Raw genomic sequence first — 22,706 nt, forward strand, 5'->3', positions numbered from 1 at the left:
GCCCCCCACGGTGGGTGTGTGCTTGATAACACGCCCTTCATCATCTGCCTTCCCTTTCCTAACTTCCCCTATTCCTGGACTGGTGTTTCCTGGGTTCCCCTCCCATATAAACTCCTTGCACTCAAATACGCATCTCAGGCTGTGCTGGGGAGACCTAAAGGAAGAGAAGCAGCCTCCCCTCCCTCCTTCCCTGCCCCTCATGGATAGTGACGGGTGGTGTGCATGAAGTGGGCAGGGCAGAGCCTCTGACTGCTCCAAGGTGCAGGCCAAAACCCCATTGCCGAGACCCTGTAGGGTTGAGTGCTCTCCATCCACCTCCTGCAGGCTAGCCAATTTAGTAATGAATTTCTTTGGCCCCTAACGTGGCTAGCTCCTTGGGCAATACACTCCCAGCCCCAGACAGCTAGCTTAGTAATAACCTCTGCTGAGGCCTTGAAGGCCACACCCCGAGCCATTTAAACCGTTTTCCAGAGCCATTCTCCAAAATGGGGTGTTCAGCTTCCTAAAATTATTTTTTCCTGGAAAATACTGGTAACACAAATCCATGTATGTTGATTTTATATAGTAGGAATGGGCTTAGTTCTTCTTTCACTGAATAGCATTTCAGGTATGGGTCAGAAGCAAAATTCATTTATTTTAGCATTTGAGAAAATGTGAAAAAAAATGTAGTGTAGCACAAGTCCATGTGCACACACATTAAACTATATTAACCATCTGGAAGAGACGAAGCATCATTTGTTTTTAGGCTCTTTTGAAAACTTTGAGTCTCATGCAGTTCTTTATAAAAATGGCAGGTCCAAACCATTTTTATGGAAGTAGCATTCCTGACTCATGATTTCAAGAGAAACAAAGTAACCTACACAAATGGAAATTAATAAAGAAAGGACATGATTTTATTAGTATATGTGCTGCCGAAGCGAGCACGAGGACATGATTTTTTAAAATAAATCCACTGAAAAATGCTGGCTACCCCTCCATAGTTTGGCGCTTTTTTTTAAATTAAAATTTATTGGGGTGACAATTATTAGTAAAGTTACATAGGTTTCAGTAATACATCATCTATATATCACGTTGTGTGTTTACCACCCAGAATTAGTTCTCCTTCCATCACCATATATTTGATCCCCTTTATCCTCATCTCCCACCCTTCACCCCCCTTACCCTCTGGTAACCACTAAACTATTGTCTGTGTCTATGAGTTCTTGTTTCTCATTTGTTTGTCTTGTTCTTTTGTTGTTTTTGTTTTATATACCACATATCAGTGAAATCATAGGGTTCTCTGCTTTTTCTGTCTGACTTATTTCACATAGCATTATACTCTCAAGATCCAACCATTTTGTCACAAATGGTCCTATTTCATCTTTTCTTACCGCCGAATAGTATTCCATGGTGTATATATACCACAACTTCTTTATCCATTCATCTATTGAAGGACATTTTGGTTGTTTCCATGTCTTGGCCACCGTAAACAAAGCTGCAATGGACATTGGAGCACACGTGTCTTTATGGATAAATGTTTTCAGATTTTTTTGGTAGATACCCAGGAGAGGGATTGCTGGGTCATATGGTAATTCTATTCGTAATTTTTTGAGGAACCTCCACACTGCCTTCCATAGCGGCTGCACCAGTCTGCATTCCCACCAACAGTGTATGAGGGTTCCTTTTTCTCCACAGCCTCTCCAACACTTGTTACTATTTGTCTTGTTGATGATAGCCATTCTGACTGGGGTGAGGTGAAATCTCATTGTGGTTTTTATTTGCATTTCTCTGATGATTAGTGATGTTGAGCATTTTTTCATATGTCTATTTGCCATTTGTATGTCCTCTTTGGAGAAATGTCTATTCAAGGAGCACATAATTCTTAAGGTGGTAAGGATACCACAAATGTTTGTGTAGAATGAGAAAAAGCAGGAGCAGCAAACTTTCTGGAAAGGGCCAGATATCAAGTATTTTCATCACTGGAGGCCATCCAGTTTCAGTTGCAATGACTTATTCCTGCTGCCTTTGTAGCACAAAAGCAGCCACAGGTAATACGGAAACAATTGGGGTGCCTGATCCAATAAAACTTTATTTATGGCCACTGAAATATGAATTTCACATATTTTTCATGTGCCATGAAATACTACTCTTGATTTTTTTTCAACCATTTAAAAATGTAAAAACCTTTCTTAGCTGGTTGTCACTACAAAAGCTCACATTCGCTTTTGGGTTAAATGGCATTGTAAGGATGAAAGAGAGAAAAATTTACAAATAATCTTCAAAACCTGTTTTAATCTGTAGTTACAGCCTTGTTTCCTGACAGACCTTTAGTCCAAGAATTTAACAAGTGAAAAGCTCAACGATTCAAGAGGTAAGATGACTTACACATCTACTTGTTTTTCTGGAGGTGAGGCAGATTTTCCTGAGTCATCTGTATGTACTGGCCTGGTCTTGTGACCATGGGCCTCAAGTCCAAAACATCTGGCAGGAAATGGGGTCACAGTGTGTAGCATTGGAGCAAACTTGTATCTGTCCAGAGTAAACTGGACCTTGGAGAGAATCCAGCTCCCAAAACTGGGCTCTTGGGACTCTGCTTAACCAATGAGTGACTGGCCAGATGACCTCATTTGAATTTTATCTCCTTCCCTTCCTTCTACTCACCCGCTAATAGAAATGCTAATGAGAAAAACAAAAGAGCAAGAACAAATCACCAGAGAAAAAGAAATGACAAAGCAGAAATAGCGATTGAATATATATTAACGTATAAATTCTATAGAGAAAATCCAGAAAATGCTTTCTGACTTTGCTGGCTCAATTTTATCTTGCTTATAAAATCAGGGTGGCACCTGCCAGCCACAGATGGTAGGAGCTGATAAGCAAGTAATTATTTTTTTCTGTTTAAGTAGATATTGGAAATACATATAGTCAGATATTTTCAAGTTCAAGGTGACACCCTGAAGAAGAGAAGGAGTTAGCAGAAATAAAATGAGTAGACTTAACACTTTCTTATTTTAAAAAGTATTTCTTTGAGGTATTTTCTGCTTTTCTGGGATCTTCTTAATTTTTTATACAGCCTTCCAAGCTGACTGTTGAATAGTAGCTTTAAAAATTGTGCGGGAGAGAGAATCATCTTTGACACAGTCTTGTACTGAAGCAACAAGTCCTTTGACCAGCCCTCAGCTGAAATCTGTGTAGTGTATGATTTTTAAAAATCCAAAGAAAATAAAAACTCCACGCTCAGAAAACCAATAGATCCCAAGGATACTAGCACTGAACCCCTTCCTTGTAGCTGAGGTGAAAGTGACATGACTCATTAACACAGAGATCAAAAGGATAGAAGATATTTTATCCTGTATCCCTGAAGCTTGGGACAGTTTATCAGCTTGGATGCCAGTCCCCTGGTAGGACCACTATCAAGTATACTGTTGGGGCTTAGAAAACATATTTAGAAATCTAAAAATATTTGTCTGTGGTTATTGAAGTAACAGCTAACTGGCTTATCTGGGTAGTAAAATGTTTCCAATTTATTTAAATAAGTAATTATTCATGCTTCGTTTGTACTCAGTTCTTTGCTTCTGGTTCTGGGGAGCATTAAGAAGTTTGGCATGGCCGCTGGAACTCAATAAAAGTGAGGACATACACGAGAAGCCCTCCAAATTGACCTCCACTTACTCAGAATGAAGTGCCTCATACCTTGAGCGAGGTGCCTGAGCACCCAGGATATCTGCTCCCTGCAACACCACCTGCCCATTGCTACTCCCTTCAGCCAATCCAAGTGAACTCAGCAGCTGTGATTGCTCTCAAGTCTGTTTATGTTAGTTGTACCAATAATGGCAATTCTGTAATTAAACTATATGTTAATTAATGAAATAGTGTGAAGAGGGTTAGTATTTCTAGAATAACTAAGTCAAATGCTTTGCAAACATGAATTGCTAAAGAAAAATCTTGACTTAATAGGGGAGAGATGATAGTAAAAGATTGGGGGAAACTAATAATCTAGAAGGATTTCAGTGGCTCATTATGTGTATGCTTAATCAGGAAAGACAGTGCTTCAATCCAATCAGCAGACCTTCCTTGGCTATATTTCTAAAAATTGACAAATGAAGGCACAGTTTCACTATGATTTATTTATTTATGTATTTATCTTTTTAAAAAATATATACATATATATGTATATATATATGTATATATTTTTTTTTTTAAAGATCTTATTGGGGAAAGGGAATGGGATTTTATTGGGGAACAGTGTGTTTTTCCCATGATCCATCAGCTCCAAGTCAAGTTGTTGTCCTTTCAATCTTATCTGTGGAGGGCACAGTCCAGGTCCAAGTACAGTTGCCATGTTCAATCTTAGTTGCAGGGGGTGCAGCCCACCATCCCCCATGGGAGTCGAACAGGCAACCCTGTGGTTGAGAGCGTGCACTCCAACAAACTGAGCCATCTGGCCGCTCCGGGAGCTCAGTGGCATTGTCTCCACTCCAGCTGCGCAGGGCGCAGCTTGCTGGCCCATGTGAGAATCAAACCAGCAGCCCTGCTGCCCAGAGCTCACGCTCTAACCAACTGAGCCACCCGTTCGCCCCGGTTTCACTATAATTTAAAATGAAATGTTTAAGGCAGTTTGTCTTTTTCAGTTAATGACATTCATTGTGTCAGATAAGAATGCTGCAACTGTACGTATAAAATTGATGATATCAAAATCTATGATGAGTATGTGGAATATCGGAGTGTGTGGAATAGAGAATGCGTGGGACAGCAGTTCTTATAAAGAGAAGGAAAAGAAAAAGGAAATTTGGCATATGGGGGAAATTTGCACAGCAATTAATCACACACTGAAGATGCAGCACTAACTTTAAAATATGTTCTAAAGTATTTTGCCCTTTTATAACTGTTTAGGCAAATGAAAATATTTGCAATTCAATTGTTTTCAGTTAAATTTTCCTTAACTGCACTATTAGATTCAACATTCTTGGCGAAGCTTCTCAGTGGAAACTATTTAGTATCTGATTTGGCTCTACTTATATTTGAAAGTAATCAGAAACAATAAGATATATTTTCTTTGAGACTTATTTTAGGTTCAGAAGATAACCAGATGGGTGAAATAGCATAGAAATGACATGAAGATAGTGTCAGTTTCTTTGCTTTCTGTGATCCTGTTTAAAAAACATGTCATAAAATAATACAGAAACTGAGGTACACTTAGAATGATTACCTGGAAAGCTGACTCCAGTATCTGTAAGAAAGGTCTGCCTTATCGTGGAACATTTCAGATGGCCTCTTCAGAATCAAGACTGTGATCCCTCTGCCAGATCAGCAAGGAGAATTGGTGAAAATTGTGTTCCACGTAAAGTTAGAATGGAATGAAAGCTCTGAGGAAAACATGAATTCTTTGTTTGTAAATTAAGATTTCCTCACAGGCCAATGAACACCATAAGCAAGCAAGCCCCTGATGGGAGGTGCAGAGAGATCCCAATTTAGCATTATTTTTGAGAGCTATCTCTTGCCAGCTCGCTCCATTAAAACATAATGAAGGGGCTTTATAAACTGTTTCGGTCTATGTATCATGAATCATCGTGCATGATAAAATTAGGGGCCAGGAGTAGACCATGTGGGTAATGGGTGTTACATATGAATTAGTTGTCAATAAAGGCATGGTTTGTTGTTCCCAGGGAATCTGAGTTAAGCATGCGTAATAAAATGCTGCTCCATATCACACTTAAATATATTACCCAATTTTAAATGAGATTATTCTTCAACTCTCAGAACTCTCTTTTATTGCCAAATTCTTGCATGAGTGTAAAATCAACAGAGGTCTATCATTTGCTTCCATGGCATTTGTTGACCTAAATCTGAGATGGAGAAGACACCTTTACTGGTGTGCTGACTCTTACCAGCTCAAAGGAGCTGGTTATGCACCTCTTCCCTGACCTCACAATAGTTGGCAGCTTGAAATTGGCAACAGGGGGAGCATTTATACCATGGAAAGTGACACACACTACAAATCAGCTTTATTCTCCCCTTTGTCCCTGAAAGTGAGTTTTAAACATTAACTAGCACACCACTGTTTCTGGGACAGACGTTCTTAATCTTTTTTTTGTGCCATGGACCCTTTTGACATTTGCCAAGGCCCCAACTCTGAACGATGGTTTTTTTTTTTTGGTTTGTTTTTTAACTCAATGAAGTCAATAAATGCTAAAAGAACAAGTTTATGATACTATATGTGAGCTTCTCTAACGACATTTGAAATAACATGATCCAGCAGCAGGTCTTCTCTGAATTCTAAGTAGTGATTAACATAAACTGTATTTTGAGATATCTGGAACAACACTGTCATGTGATATGCAAATATCTGTGGTTTCTACTGGGGACAAAGTCATTGGTCCAGCTAATACTACTGTGGTTTGTTGGCTACATTCATAACTGAAGGAAAGGCCACATTTCAGTTAGGTATCAGTGAAAATAAGGATGGAATTTATCTCCCGTTCAAGTCCGTGATTGCTCTGAATTCTATTCACGGACCTCTGGGGAGCACATTGACTCCAGGTTAAGAAGTCCTGCTCTATTAGAATCCTACTTCAAGAGGACATTTGAAACCTATATAATTTTACTAACCATTGTCACCTCAATAAATTTAATTTAAAAAATAAAAGACAAAAAAATGAATCCTATTTCATGTTTGTGAGCATCAAATTGAACCCTGTTGCTTCATATCCAAAGAGGTGGGAAGGACGTTTTCTCTAGAAAAGACAGCTATATTTTCAAGCAATATTCACAAAATTCACAAATTATGTTTCTGTTCATATAATAACTCCTCAAGCTATTGTCTCAATAAGCACTTGCTTATTGATGATTATTGCTGTGCCAGTGTATCCCCTTAGACATCTTTATAGGCTTCTCGCCCTGCTTAGGATCTTGTCCTTTTGCATGGCTATTCTGTCCCACTTCAGCTTCTCTGTTTTCTAGCCTCCTCTTGCAGAACCACTGTTGTAATCTTCAGGCCACTATATTAGTCTGCTCCTGGTGAGAATCATGTTAGACCCCTCTTGCTCCCACTGTTGCCAAATCCTTTAGATTCTTTCTTGACTCTACCTCTTAAATCCATCCTTATCTTTCTGTGTCTACTCTCCCCGCTCAGACTGTAATTAATTTTAACTTAGACTCTTCAGAGTTCCTAGTAGGTCATCCTAACTTCAGTTTGCCCCCTCCAATGTAGTCTGTGCTCTGCTCCCAGAGTTATTTCTACAAGACACAGATCTGACCATTTCACACCCATACCCTCTCCTCAAAGGCCCTCCATTTTATATGGATAAGCATGGCCCTCAAGTTTCTCCTTGATCTGAAACCAGTCTACTTTTCTACTTTTCCCAGAAGAATGTTCTAGCAATGGCAGAAGGTTCAGCATTCCTCCAGAGATGTCCTGCATGATCCCAGCGCCTTACCTTTCCACAGTCTGTCTTCTTGTCTAGAATGCCCTTCATCCTTCTTGTAGGTCTCACTAATCCTACAAAGTTCTGTTTATCTTAACTCCTTCACAACAAATTCCTAGGGTCCCTACTCCTGAATTAGCCCCTACGTCCCTCTTCTCTCATTGAACTTTGCTGAACTTACTGTTGCCTTTTCCAATTTCGTTTGTATTATTTCATCTGTGAGCCTCAGTATAGAGGTGATGGAAATGTATCCATCCTGAAGATCCCCCCCCACAACATTTAGCACTGGGATTGTTCATAGCTCAGTAGCCATCCAACTTACTTATTTTTCAACTGGATTATTCTCTGATTATTTTGCAAATATATATTTAGTTTCACCCAATGAGATTTTGAATTATTTGTATGCAACAAATCTGCTCGGCACTTCCTGGTATTTTCTCAGTACTAGCAATTATAGGTGCTGAATAAATACTTGTTGAAATGAATTAATGATGGCATTTACTCATTTTCCTAAGTATGCTTCATTCTTACGAGGTTTATAATTTACCCAGGGAAACACTCTTAGCATGTCATGCCCAGGACTTTGCTTGTTAATTGAACTATTAGGCTTGCCATTAAAGGTGTAAGTGGAAACGCAATGCAAGATTCACCTCCCTGTTATTTTCTACAGTGGAAACCAGCCAGTTTCAGACTTTAATAATTGCAAATATAATCAACCAAGAGATTTAAGGAGAGTCCTAAGTCTTATTTCTGAATTTGAAATGAACGTTACGGTGCTCTGTAGTTACCCCATTTGTAACCATATGATAAATATACTGTGATGAGTATCACATTTAGTGGGTCACCTTTTTTGTAGGGCCTGATGATGAACAACAAAAAATAGAACCTCATCACACAGCAGTGCTGGGGGAAGGTGACAGTGTCCAGGTGGAGAACAAAGTAAGTATTAAAAAATCTTTAATTTTTCTTAATTTGTACTTTCTACTAGTTTCCAGGGACATGCCTAAATCTCCAGTGTAGCTGGGAATTTTTCTCTTCATCTGGCAAAGAAACTATGCCACAAGTTTACTAACCCTTTTCATTAACTTCTGTTATTTCTACTAGTTTATTTTAAGGTTTTATTTATAATGATTCCTCGTCTTCAGGAATCATCTATGTCCCTATTGTTCACCCCCTATTGTTTGAATCTGGAGGCAACACATCTTCCTTGTCTCTTAATTTTCTTTTTTTATAGAATTGATTTACTTTGTTTTAGTGTAAGTGGAAATGGGTCAGCTCTTTAGGAGTATAAATACTGATGTTCGTGCCTACTCATAGAGAGCCCTTTGAAAGTAATTCCCATTTTGAACTGAGATGGAGCACACGGTGCATTTCGTAGTCATTTTGTGTTGGTGCCCTGCTATTTAAGTAAAGTGTCTGATATTTTAGGAGTCTTTGGAGCTTGTTTTCCCCAGGTTGCCAAGTTTCTTCCCTATGTCTATTCCACTGCCTTGGGTGATTCACTCACTCATCATCTTGTGAGCCTATGAAGTCAATCTGACTGCTTTGCATCATTCTAGTAAAGACGATTGAGGAGACAATTGTGCAAAAGGTTCTGAAAAGATCCATTTTGAAAAGTAGGGATGAAAACTGTTTCAGTGTGCAGGTCGCTGCTGGAGAGGCAGTCTGAGTGACTTCTGGCCCTCTGACCCTGGCCTTGTATTAGGTGGGTGCAAAAGTAATTGCGGTTTTTGCAATTATTTTTAACCTTTTAAACCGCAATTACTTTTGTACCAACCTAACAGAATGCAATGGATTTGAGGAATTATTCTATCTTGGCCCACTTTCCTGGCAGCTCACCTCCTGATGCTTTAATCATCTGTACCACGGCCATGAACTGTGAAGTAAATAGAAGAAAACCTCATGAGCACCAAACAAAATGCATATCGCAGGGTCTATGTTGAGCTGTATGAAACTGCCACACTTGACCTACAAAAATGGCAATTTTATCTACTTCAACCCAATGCAGGAAAAGAGGAATGGAAGCTATACATAGGCCAGAACCTACTGATAGCACATAAGTTTATAACGTTATCTGGGTTTGACTTGACAACCTCAGTTCTTCCAATAAGATAGCAAAGGAGGGCACATGCAAATGTTAAAGATTTGGAAGCTGAAATGCAACACCAGAAAGAAGTGATGAGAGGAGCCAGAAAGACAGGAGGCAGCCAGGATAGAAAAGAATCGGCTGAAACCATCAGTTTATTGACAGCGCTCCTGGCTTTGGAGACATCATTCTATTATGGGGTTTTTTGTAATTATTGCGTGTACAAGCCTAGTCTGAGCCATCGAGACATTAGAAAGATTTCTGTGAAAAAGATTGTTTTATAAAAAATTAGCATTTAAAGGGCATGTGTCACATACATCCACAAAGAATAGAAAGTCCCCCTTAGATTACAACAGAGAAGAGATTGTGAAGTGTGAATCTCGGCTTTAGTACTTGTTAGCTGTGTGACTTTGGACATGTTTCCCAACCTCTCTGAGCTTCAGTTTCTTTGTCTGCATAATTGAAATAATGACACCAACTGCATGGGGTTGTTAGAAAGAATATGTGCAATTGTGTATATCAAAAGTCTACTCCAGATCTAGCACAGGGGTTGCTGAATTATGTCCAATAGGCCAAATTCAAACCTGTTTTTGTTAATTAAGTTTTATTGGACCACAGCCACACCCATTCATTGCTGTTTGTCTGTGAATCCTTTCCCACTACAATGGTAGAGTTGAGTGGTTGTGACAGAGACTGAATAGCCCACAAAGCTTAAAATGTTAACTCTCTGGCTCTTTACAAGGAAAACATTGCTAATCCCTGGTCTAGTACATAGTGGGTGGCCCATAATGGTAGCTGGAAAGTTCACTGATCTAAAAGCCTAATTTAACAGATAGTCATGCCAGATACATGTTACCTAATGAGGATTCATGCCTTAGACACCTAACAGTTTCTGCAGCTAGGAAAAGGCCCTAAAGGAATCTAATTCATTCGGGCTCCAGGCCAAGGTTATCTTCACTTGGAACTAGATTTAGCCTAAGGATTAGATAAAGAAGGAAGATGTGACTTCCCAGTGCTCCCCCAATTCTGTTTGCACTGAGTCGTGGTCAAGAAGGAGGAGGTGACATACTCCCTGGCTTCCTTCCAGCACTGTTCTCCCTGCACTTAACTAGTCCTCATTTCTGCATTTTCCACCATCACACCTGTCTTCCTGGTTGACCAGTCAAAGGGGCAGTTTCCTGTAGAGTGGCCAGTCCTCTGGGGCAGGAGAGCAGGGCAAGGAAAGGTTGGTATAGATCACGTCTTTTCTTTCCCCAGGCTTCCCTGTTCGATCTCAGCCTTTGACTCAATTTAGGTCTGCACATTTAGGGATACGGGGACCCCTGTGTTCTTCACTCAGAAGGCAGATTGTCTTTTGTGACCATTCCTCTGAAGTCTTCCATGGCAAGTAGCAACTACCAGGGGCTTGGTTTATGTTAGATTTAAGTCTGAGCCAGACCCTTGGACTTCTTAGAGGAAACCAAACCCCAACAATGGCTTTACAATGGCCTTAACTTTTTCAGAGTTCTTAAAGATTGGGATCAACCCATGCCGCCCTGGACATTTGATCCTGTACTGTGCTGGTCACCCTGGAATGGCCTCTATTTCAAGGGCCAAGGCTCCCTGTGCTGCTTTGGCCTACAGTTGGTACTCGGGTTGCCAGGATGGCTCCATGATCAGGGCACAGTGATTTGATAGGAAAGGCTTGATCTCACCTTTGGCCCTGTGTTTATACTAGTGCTTTCTATAGAGAAGGTCTTACGCCTCCTGGACTAACAAACTTATTAGTGTAGTTTGTCAAGGTAGGCAGTCAATTCCTCATGGGATGCCATTAAAGCCATACTTGGCGGTTAATGATACTCTAACTGGCACCATTCATGGGGAACTCATTAAATGAATACAGATTAATATTTCATTAAAATAAAGATGGAAAGACAAAGCACCTTATTAAAGCTAGAGACAACTTTTTGCTTATGTATGTGCAAAAATTCATAACCATTAATTTTTAAAAACTGGTAACAGTTAATCGTTTTGTCTTTCAATTGGCCTAAGTATAAACAGTGAAGTCTAGTAAGAACAACTGCATTCAATTAAGTCATGCTAAAGCTCAGTTTCTTTCTTCCGGTAATTTTTTCAGGTAATGTATCACTATTATAAATGTTCATGAAGCAAAAGCATGCCCTTAGATTCATTCTCAAAGTCTAATCAATCAAATAAACTATGAGAACACACTCAATAGTGTAGAAGTTATCAACACCTTCAATGAATCCTAGTGTCTTCATCTGGGCTTCAATCATTTATTGTTGGTATCAGTGGAACCCAGGGTATATCTTGGCAATAATATTTATGGAATAACAAAAGCAATTTGGAAAAGGAAATCAAGTAAACCAGAAGACCTGACGCTGAGCTAGGAACTCTGAGAATGTGCGCCATTTTACTTTCCATGTAAAGTAAAAGACGTAGTCTGAGCCCCACGAGATCATGAATTTTAGTTGGGGTAATGATACATGAAGCAGAACGCTCGCCTCCATTACCTTTGTGTATGGTCTTTTCATCAGACCCCAAAAAGGCATTGACTTAGATTCACACAGGGACTCGTGTCTTAAACAGGTCTTTCATTCTCTTTGCTTTTTACGTGATTGTCATCATTTGACATTGTACACAAGCTCACCTTAGACAAGGATTTTTCAAGATAACAGCAATGGGGACTCTTAACCACATCAGCATTCTACTGAATAACCAGAAAGATGATCAACTTTCACCAAAGAAGGCTAGTTAAGGAAAGAAAAAAGATGCATTTAAGAAAAAAGAAAGATACAAAACATCTGGTTTAGGTTAGAGCAGAAGGGGCCACTCAGAGGTTAATTTTGTGGAGAAGTCATTAAAGGAAACTTGGACCATCCTTCAGATTTCGGAAATGGGAAGAAACTGAGCCCCTGAATTTCTCAACACCCAGAAGTTTAATCATTTTTTCACTTCAGACCAAATTCAAGTGTCCTTTTATCCTACTGCCCAAATTATAAATGAAAAGCCATCCTTGATTTGAGTAATAGCAAAAGGAGCAAAAGTTTTATTTTTAAAACTGTATTATTCTAAACTGTATAAACTGTAGGACAAATTTGTTACTTAAAGATGCATCTTCTGAATTAAAAACCGTGCAATCTTAGAAGTCAGCACATCTGTGACATGGGAGAGATTGGCCTTTCCTCTTCCTTTCTCTCATAACCCCCAACTCTTGGTTTCCCCTCTGCCTCCTCACCCTAAAACTCAAGTGCATCTCCCCTCCAAAAAAGCACCTCAAAACACTATTCAGTGACATCTTCTTTCAGATTAAATTATAAATGATGTAGTACCAATGATTAGAACTATTTTTCTAAGACACTTTTCTTTCAAATGTCTGTTGATTCACATTAGAATTTCACCACTCCAAAGCCTTTAGGGAATAAACCTTTTTTTAATTGAATTTTCAGGCATTTAAACATGACATTGGAAAAAACAATCATTTCACGTAGAAACCTGCCCGTTTCCTGTGGGCTTAGGTTCTGTTATGCACAATTTCACTTATTCATAATCTTGGAACATCAGCATGTATATTAATTATTCTCCTGAGCTATAAAGCATGATGATATCTTTAGGGCCTGCTGGCCACTACAGTAAGTGATCCTAGACTAATTTTTAAGCTTCTATACCTGTTTTCATAGTTCTTATTTCATTTCCATCATTGATGCTAAAATGTCCATTTTCTTGTATTGCTATCCAGAAGTGCTTTCCTGTCACATAGCTTTGAATCTGTTATAGATCTGATAACCTCAAAGCTTTAATTGCTAGTGTTGTATATAAAGCAAGAATAAGTAGGGAGATTGAGTGAGGATCTGTGCTAAGGTTAAAGCACTAATATGTAGTGTATGGAGTTTATGGCATCTATTTTAAAATTTGAAATAGCAGAATCCTTTTTAGGCTTACTGTTTGATTTTCAGCTGAGTTCACATTAGCATATTTTGATACCGAATTGAGTTATGGATAGGTAAGGTGATGATGTATAAATAAGTGTAGGCCTAGGAATAGTTAAAAATATTTTTTAAACATGAAGAAATGATTAAAGCATCCATCAGGTAGATGTACTAAATGATACCAGCCCTGGAATTGTAGGGAGTGAATTAAGACTTATAGAAAATATTCTACCCTAAATTCCCTTTTAATTTTTTAAAATTGGAAGCAGAAGGAGAAATAAATTTCAGTCCTGTAAAACACAAGTTTTTTAAGAAACGTGGAGGATTAAATAATTCATTATTCATTTTTATTGAATCTAGTCATAAGTCTTCTGGTACTAGTAACATAATTTCTAGTTAAAGAGCTTATATTAATAAAAGCATATAAATATAATATGTATAACATAATATTTTATCACATATTTAGACATATGCTTATTATTAGAATACGAGTGAAGTTTTTCAAAAGTTTGGAAGGATTTGTTTTAAAGTGCTTAATCATTATGGCTTTATTGATTGTTTTATTCTAAATCAGATAAATGTAAGAGATGCTTCAAAAGAAATATATTATGTTCAGTTATCTATTAGTGAGTAACAAACCACCCTAAACTCTAGTAGCTTAAAGGAATTATTTATTATGTCTCACAAGTGTGGTGGAAGGTTCTGCTGGTTTCTCTAGCATTACTGGTTCAGAGGATACAAGCAGTAGTGGAGCTTTGGGGTCATATTGTCAAAATGCTCTCTGGAAGGATTACGGCACAATTTTAAATCTCCCCAACAATATCTAAAAGTGCATCTTTCTCTGCATCCACACTAACACTGGATATTATAATTTCCTTTTCAATTTCAGGGGAAAAAATCTAATCTTCATTCTGCAAAACTTTTAAAGACTTTAACACAATAGGATCCTTTTGGAGAGAAATTTGCCTGAGCAGATGTCCCTTGCATGCCTTTATAAGGTTAGGGCAACATTTCTGCAGCGTATTTTATGTTAATAGTAATAAGTATCAATTACTTTTGGATTTGCATAAATAATCTTCCATTTAAAAACTTACATTGTTAGTGGGAAATTATAAATCCTATAAACAATTATAGCCAGGTCAGTCACACAGTTTGTCTTAAAGAGGTTTCCATTTAAAGACAATCTTAATTTTAATTCTTCTTTATTTGAAAAGGTTAATATTTTAGTGGTCTGGACTTATTCTTGAATTCTGAATGCAAGCAAACATCTTAAGGAATAAGTGTTTCCATACTGAGTGCTGCACAGAAAGTATTTCTGGAATTTATATTCAGAATTAGGAACATTGTCCATTTGGTCAGCATGTCAACTTCAAATTATTCCTGTCGATATTTAAAAATAAGCATGTTTATGGTTTGATGTGTTCTTCCTTGACTTCAGGATCCTGAGAGAAGCCATTTTGTCCTGATTGCTGGGGAGCCATTAAGAGAACCAGTTGTCCAACATGGTAAGCCCAAAAAACATGTCCTTTGAAATCTCAATGAGAAGCAAAGTGCTTTGTTTTTTTAACTTTTTAAAACCCAGATATTTAAGTTATTCTATTACCTGTTTATGTTTAAAGATAGCCATAACCATCTCTCAACTATTTGGGAACAAGTATTAGTTTAATGAATTCGCTAAGGCTTTAATTATATGTCCACAAATTAAACATAGGATGTCATAGAATGTTGGAATAGAGACTGTCCTTAGCGTCGAGGGAGTCATGTCCCTTTTATAAAGGGGAAAATGAAATCTCGATATTTTACATACTTAACAGATCCTTTGGTAGCATTTACTGTTTACTAGGATTGGTCAAGATGCTTTCCAAATATTAATTCATTTAATCTTCAAATCAATCTTTTGAGGTAGATACTCTCATCCCATTTTTCAGATGTGGAAGTAGAGGTGCAGAGTTGCATTGGCTTGCCCATGGCCATATAGCGGGATTTACACTCAGACTGTCTGGTTTCCAACCACCCTGCCCTTTCTCCTTGCACCATGCTGGTTGCTCCTCACTCTACCCTGTGGCTTGTCTGATGGGACACAATTGTTGGTAGTGCAGCTGGGATTCGAAACCTAATTCTTGACCCCATGTTTTGTGCTCTCTCCACTATACCAAGGTTCTACATCATGAGGGATTAAACTCACACCAGTTTTATTACTGGGGGAGGGAATTCAAAGGTTTAATTAGAGAAGAGATGAAAATTGTAGTTTGAAAGAGGATTTATGGGATTATCAATAACTATCAAATAATTCACTTGTTTATAACTCTTAGAGTTGATCAATTAAAAACATATGCTTTCCGGGAGGATGCAATATACAGTTAATAATACTGTATTGCATATTTGACAGTTGCTAAGAGAATAAATCATAAATGTTCTCATCACACAAAAAATTATGTAACTACATATGGTGACTGATGTTAACTAGATATTGTGGTGATCATTTCACAATGTGTACAAATACCGAATCATTAAGTTGTACACCCAAAACTAATGTTGCATGCCTGTTATACTTCAATTTAAAGAAATAATAAATTTGGTGATATAGTATCCAAAATAAAAGGGGGGGGCATGAGGAAAAGGGGGAAAAAACCCAAAACATATGCTCTCTGGTTTCAATTTTCTTCTCCTCCTTGAGCATTTGAGAAGATGAGCTTACTTAGCTAGACTTTGGAGGACTCTAAGTTTCCAGCGGTTCCCTTATTTCTCAAAGTGTGGTCCGTGTCTACAAGAGACAGTTAGAAATGCAGAGTTTCAGACGCTACTCTGGACCTACTGAATCAGAATATACATTTTAATAAGCTTCCCACGTGATTCATATGCTCTCTATAAATTGAGAAGCACAGCAGAATATTCCAGAAAAATGTCAGAATGGAAGCCCAGACGCGCATTGTCTTTACAGAAAAATAATTGGGGTACAGGAGAGGTGCTCCACAACTCCAAACTATAGCAAAGTTGTGACGTGTCCTTGGCCAAGTACCTGCTTTCATTTTCTGAGTTCCATTCCCTTTTCTCTGTGTGTCCTTTAAAAAGTTGGCTTCTCCAGGATGACTTCTTGGATTTGTTATTTATTTCACATATGAGGGCTCTCTCATTTTTTCCTGCCTGATGTAGTCCAAATGTCCATCTCCAGATGAAATTTCTCTCATGAGCCCCAGTTTCATATTTCTAACAATGTGTCAAGCACCACTGCCAGGAAGCCATTTTATTGTCTCTGGGTACTGTCAAAATACCCAGAACTGAACTCCTTGCTCTACCCACAGCCTCCTATGTTTTGTGTCCCAATTACCCTTAACAATTCCACCATCAACTCAGCTGGTAGAGCCTGGCATGTTCTCTACCCTAATGCCAAAATCTTCAAAAACTGCAAATCAGATCACGTTGCTGTCCTGATCACCTGTAGTATCGTGTCCAGACTTCTTCCCATGGATGGGATCCAAAGCCCAGAGGAGTCTGGCCACTTCCTGCATATCAGATTCCCCCATTCTCTTCCCCCTTCAATCCCTTCTTCCGGTACTGTGCCCCTATCCTCAATTCCTCCAGCTTGCTAATCCTGAAAATGCCTTTCCTCCATATATGCCTGTTCAAACATCACCTCCTTTGGGAAACCTTTCCTGCACACTTCCTCCCCTTCTGTACTGATTCCATAGATTTTACACACTTTCATCATTCCATGTATTATACTCTTTGTAATGTTTTGTTTTCATATCTGTCTGTGTGATAGAGTTGAGATCCTTGCGGGGGAGAGAGTCTGCCGGTCACCTCCAGCTCCTAGCACAATCTTTAATAGGCACTCAATAAATACTTGATAGATAGGTAACTGAATGAATGAATGAATGAAGATGTTTTCTTCCTGTGTTCCCTTTGTACAACCATCCTATTCCTTGTAACCTCCCAAAAGGCCTCGACATCATCAAAGCATATTATCTTGTGTCTTCCTTCTCAAGTGAAGGCCAAATCCCTGCTGATATCCCTGCTGACAGTGGTTAAGACGTTGAAATGTGTGATTCCCTGCAAGTAACACAGTTATATTTTAATCTGAGTCTCTCAGAGAAAGCCCCTTAGAGGAGGAACTGTCGTAAAAGGAATGTCAGGAACCTCTGCAGACTGGTAGAAGAAATATGCTGAACGGGAAAATTTGTCAACTGTTTTCAAGACACTGGCAGTGCCATAGAGGAGCTGGCCCTGTTATCTAGCAGATTGTTGGAGTGATACAGTCCAGGACGGTGTCCCTTTGGCCCTACAACGTGTGAAGCAAAGGGAAGAGACAGACACTTTGCTTCCTGGTAGATTAGAGGAGGACTTCTACACTTTTAGCGGAACCCAAATTTAAACCTAGGAATTAGACAAAGGGACCAGCAAACTCTGACCCATGGGCCAAATCTGCCCACTGCATGTTTTTGTAAAGAAAGCTGTATTGGAACACAGCCATGCCTATTCACTTTCGTATTGTCTGTGTCTCCTTTTGCACTTCAGCGAAAGAATGGAGTACTGGAGACAGACTGTTTGACCACAAAATCTAAAATATATGCTGTCTGACGTTTACGGAAAAAGTTTGCCAGCCTCTAGAGAATCCAAAATATGCTTTCTTGACTTGAATTTTTTGTAATCTCCTGTTTATTGTCAACAAGCTGCTACTAGTTTTCAAAAATTACTTAGACTCCTCATTTAAGTACACAGTCTCACATATGGTGTAGACACCAAATTAGGATGAGATTCGCCATTTCTTTGTATCAGATTGGTTTAATTCTTGACATTAGCTAGGGCTGTCAAACTCACAACTACAATAAATCTTAAAAGTTTTCATCACAAGAAAAGAATGCGGTCACTATATATGGTGACAGATACTAGACTGTTGTGGTGATTGTTTTGCAATGTATATACTGATATAAAATCATTATGTTGTACACTTGAAACTAATAAAATGTTGCATGTCAATTGTATCTGAAAAAAGATAAGGAAGGAACAAAAACCTAACAACTACAAAAATAGTTGTAATACAACCACACCTAAGAATGTTTTAAAGAGATTGCCATTGTTGATGACAACCTACAATGGATGAGTGACATAAAATTGCCTTTGTTTATTTGAAGTTCGTCTTTATAATTATACGCAATCCTAGTCAAGAAACTTGTATGACATTACTTGGGGATTGGACACTGTGAAAGTAACGTTTTAATGTTCGGGTATGCCTGAATATGTTTCAAATTAAGAACTACAGCGACATGTAGCAGTTCTAGTGGTAGAAGGAAATATTATTGTCACCCAGAATTTTCTGAATGTCTCTTTCTGCCTTAGGTCCATTTGTGATGAACACCAATGAAGAGATTTCTCAGGCCATTCTTGATTTCAGAAATGCAAAAAATGGGTTTGAAAGAGCCAAAACCTGGAAATCAAAGATTGGAAACTAGTGAAGAGCACGAGAGCAGGTCTTGATGCTTTCTAGAATTTTGCCGCTTGTGGCATCCATCTGTTCAACGCATTCAGTTTCCAAAGCTGACTTAACTGGTGCTTCTGAAGAATTCCACACTAAAGTCATAGCATGGTGTTTATAGCAATGTACAGTGAGATAAATTCCTGGCACATGCAAATAAACCTAATTGTTGCTTCTTTAAAAGTCAGTGTTCTTCATTTTGACCCAAGTTACTAAGCTTCTGTTACAAAAATCACTGTGTACATTTGCTTTTCACATGCATGTAGATACTTTGTTATTTTTGTGCACGAGTGAATTATTTTAAAGCATATTCGATTGTGTTCTGTGTGTCACTGGCAGTTGTGGGTGAGCGTCAGAAGTTCCTTCCCGAGCAATGCAGTTTCAATACGACAGTTGTGCCTATGTGCAGGGGTTTCACATTACAGGTTATAGGCGTTAAAATAACAGCAGTCCTGAGCGTTTGAGTCAGTTTTTGAAACGGCCCTGCTATTGGTAGGGACACGAGAGGATTACAGCCAAGACTTCCCTGCATTTTCTGCCAAAATCTGTGTCAGATTTAAGACACATGCTTCTGCAAGCTTCCATGGGGGTTGTGAAAAAAGTTGGAATCCAGAATTGGGTTCCAGCTTTTCTGTAGCTGCAGACATTGGTGGCCACACCACCTTTTTACAAAGCAACTAGAACCTGGGGTATAGGGTGGAGAGATTTTTTTTTTTTAATTTGCTGGACATGAAATGGACTTAGAGTGATTTGTCATTGGAAGTGGGAGACATGTCCACCTCCTGATTATCTATGGAGCATGAAAACATGTAAAAAATTTTTTGTCTCTCTCCCTCCGTAAGATTGTGCAAAAACGTACCTTGACTAATTGAAGTTGTTTCATTGGATTTTGATCACAACTGATTATTTGCTTTTTCATGTGAAATCTTGGGGTCTCGAACTTTCCTTCTGGGAATGTCTTTTGAAACAGTTTTCTCTAGCTGCCTGATATCAATTGCTTGGTAATCAGTGGATATTAAAATATTCAAAATGTACAGACAGTGGGCATTGCTGAATATTTTCATGATGTCTTATCTGCAGTTGGTGCAGGGCTCCAGTTACGAACGTGGACCAGTGAAGGTAGGTGAGCTCAATTTTTAATATGATGCAGGTTGTTTTATTGGCTTATACGAAGGACTTTCTTTTTTTGCATCCTCTGTTTGTTAATGAGTGTTCTGTTTCTTAGGCTTACTATGATGCTTGCTATGAGTGTTTGAAAATGCTAGGGGGTGTGGAGATGTAATAGGACATGAATGAACATTCTGGAATCTTTTCAGACAGGGAAGTTTCCCTCATTTGTATATGCAGATGGCACAGTGATTTTCTAATGAAGCACTGACTTGTTTTTGTGACACAGATAACTTTGTGGGCCATTTATTTTCATGTCATTTGTGAGCAGCAAATGTTAGTTAATTTAGTTTCCTTAATTTCTTCTGTAAATCGAAAACTGCTTTCTATAGAGCTTTTCTATGTGGTTTTCCAAATTACCCATTGCCTCCATCTAGAAAAATGTTTTCTTATAATTCATTTGGTATTTTTGCTCTTTGAAATGTACATACAATTCAACAGTAATTGACTCTTTGGCTCTATGAGCAAGCATCAGATAAAGCCCAATAAATTCAGAGGAATGAAAAAAAAATTAACTGGAATATTACTGACTAAGCAGTATTTCACCCAATTTTATGTATTTCATAGCGTATATTGTTTTTTTTTCAGCTCTGTATTTTGAAAATGATTCTGATTGTCTTGAGTGAAGTGATGCTAAATCATTATTGAGTTGGAAATTTCTGGCAGTGAACAATTAAATGTGGACTTGAGATTTTGTAGTTGTTTTTAGGACATGCATTTTTCACCAGGGGTGATAGCGCCCCCAACAGGGGAAAATTGGTCCTTGGGGCTGAAAAAGTGTTAACTCTCATTATGTTTAAAGCACACATATACATGCAGTACACAAATAGGTGTACATGATATCTGTAAAGGGTGGACTCTGCTAGCAGCTGAGAATCACCTTGTCCAGCAGTTTACACCTTTCTAATTTTCCAAATTCTAAATGCACCTGGGAGAGGTCAGTCATTCAACTCCACTTCATTGCCACCAGCCTGGATGATGGAGCTCAATGCCACATTATAGGTGAAAAGGAATCCAATTTTGAGCTTACATAACAAGAGAAAAAAAAATCTGACTTGTTTGAAGCAAGTGAGACTTTTCAGGCTGTTCAGCTTTTTCTTAAGTGCACAAAACTCAGGTTTAGATGTGCTGGGTTCGTGGAGTTGTGCTTTTCTCTTTTTTTTCTCCCAGTTTTATTGCATGGAGTTTTAAAATATTTTCATTGTACTTTGAAGACATCAATTTATTTGATGGGACAAGAAGAGACTGAGTTGTTGGAAATAAGTAGATTCTTGAGGTTATTTAACTCTTTCAAAGAGCAGAGACACCAAGGATTCTTTCGGTGTCCTGGGCACAGTGAGGTTTTAAACATTTCAGATTTACTGCTAATACATGAACTTATTTAATGGGGAAATGGAGGGAAGCAGTTGAATGCGCATGTGACAGAAAACATGTCCTTATACATGGAAGATGCAGCATTATGTGCTTAGCAGTAGTATTAGTGATTTTCTTCATATATATCCGAATTTCCTTTAAAAATTGAAGCTACATATACTGAGCTTACATCTACCCTATCCCCAGATAAATTAAATATTTCTGATGTGAAGAGAAGGTTGCCTATATTTAAACAGGAGTTTTTGTATAGATGTGACTGAGTGGTGAGGGAGGGATAAGGAGGCTTAGTATATTGATTATTATACTTTTCTTTTTCCCCAACTTTTTCTTGAGAGAAAATCTAAGAAGAAATATGTTTCTTAGTGTTAATGGTCCTCCTGTTTAAATTAAAATTGAGTATGAAAGCATATTCAGGATGGCAGGTTTTGGATACTGGAATATGAATTTTATGTTTTGTTTTTTTGAGGTGAATATGTTTCATTTATTACAAGACCTTTTCAGGGTCCTCCTCAGTAGTAGGACCATGAGCAGATTCTTCTCTCCACCCACCCCTTTTCTAACCACCTCTTCTCCAGAATGGACGGTGCTGCCAATTCTGTCCCTAGGTTGCCTTTTCCCCACAGTCCTCACTTGCTAGCCTTGAACAGTCTCCTGTTTTTTCAGGTTACACTAGCGTTGCCTCTACTACAGTTATATAAGTCGGTGAACATTTTTTTTTTTTGCAGCAACCATGCAAACAGCTACTAATAACCCAGACAATTGCACTTAGTGCCGTTTGAGGGTAAGGCATCCTAATTTCATTAGTTTTACCACTTGTACTTAGGAGAGCTGTTTGGGGTCAGCAGTGCATGGAATTTGTGAACTGAGATAAATCTGCTTGAAAATCTCAACTCAAATCTACTGTATATACTGTTTAACTGCTAAGTTGCTCAATCTAAACAGAACATGTTTTCTTTTACAAATAAGGTTAACCCAATGCCTATTCTTGACTCACTAACATGATCAGATTAAGCATCTAGGTGTGGGATTTAGTTCTATGTCTATTTTCGCCAGCTTGTTTATACAGTTGGTATAGTCATATACAGTTGCACAGGGTGTGCACTGCACAACTCTAGGAAGCTCTATCCGTATAGACTCACATCTGTATGTGACAGCCCTGAGTACAATAGTGTAGACACTCTTGGGCATTTGGCAAATAAATACCTGCAATCTCATTGTCCTGTCATTCACATTGACCTTCTGGCCAGCACTATATCTGGTTTATTTGATAAGCC

At 38.4% G+C, this 22,706-nt stretch overlaps 2 protein-coding genes across 6 annotated transcripts in view; both read left to right on the plus strand.

The window, feature by feature from the left end:
- Window positions 1–20,010, plus strand: part of PIR (pirin) — a 91,545-nt gene extending 71,535 nt beyond the window's left edge. For 2 of the 3 annotated variants that reach the window (XM_081043608.1, XM_081043610.1), the window contains 3 exons: window positions 8,260–8,342; window positions 14,857–14,923; window positions 18,756–19,416. In XM_081043608.1, coding sequence (XP_080899734.1) covers window positions 8,260–8,342; window positions 14,857–14,923; window positions 18,756–18,868 — 263 coding nt within the window. In that variant the 3' untranslated portion in view covers window positions 18,869–19,416. Of the gene's footprint in view, window positions 1–8,259; window positions 8,343–14,856; window positions 14,924–18,755 lie in introns of all 3 variants that reach the window. The other variant, XM_081043609.1, reaches the window with a different exon arrangement.
- VEGFD (vascular endothelial growth factor D) overlaps window positions 18,769–22,706 on the plus strand; it is a 33,000-nt gene continuing 29,062 nt past the window's right edge. Inside the window, exons 1-2 of one of the 3 annotated variants that reach the window (XM_081043606.1) lie at window positions 18,769–18,886; window positions 19,972–20,010. Coding sequence is in view for 2 of the 3 variants with exons in the window: in XM_081043605.1 (XP_080899731.1) it covers window positions 19,921–20,010 (90 nt within the window). In the remaining variant the exon portion in view is untranslated. Of the gene's footprint in view, window positions 18,887–19,353; window positions 20,011–22,706 lie in introns of those variants that run through there. The other 2 variants (XM_081043605.1, XM_081043607.1) reach the window with 2 other exon arrangements.

The sequence above is a fragment of the Rhinolophus hipposideros genome (assembly GCF_964194185.1).
Source record: "Rhinolophus hipposideros genome assembly, chromosome: X".
In the NCBI taxonomy this organism is placed as follows: domain Eukaryota; kingdom Metazoa; phylum Chordata; class Mammalia; order Chiroptera; family Rhinolophidae; genus Rhinolophus; species Rhinolophus hipposideros.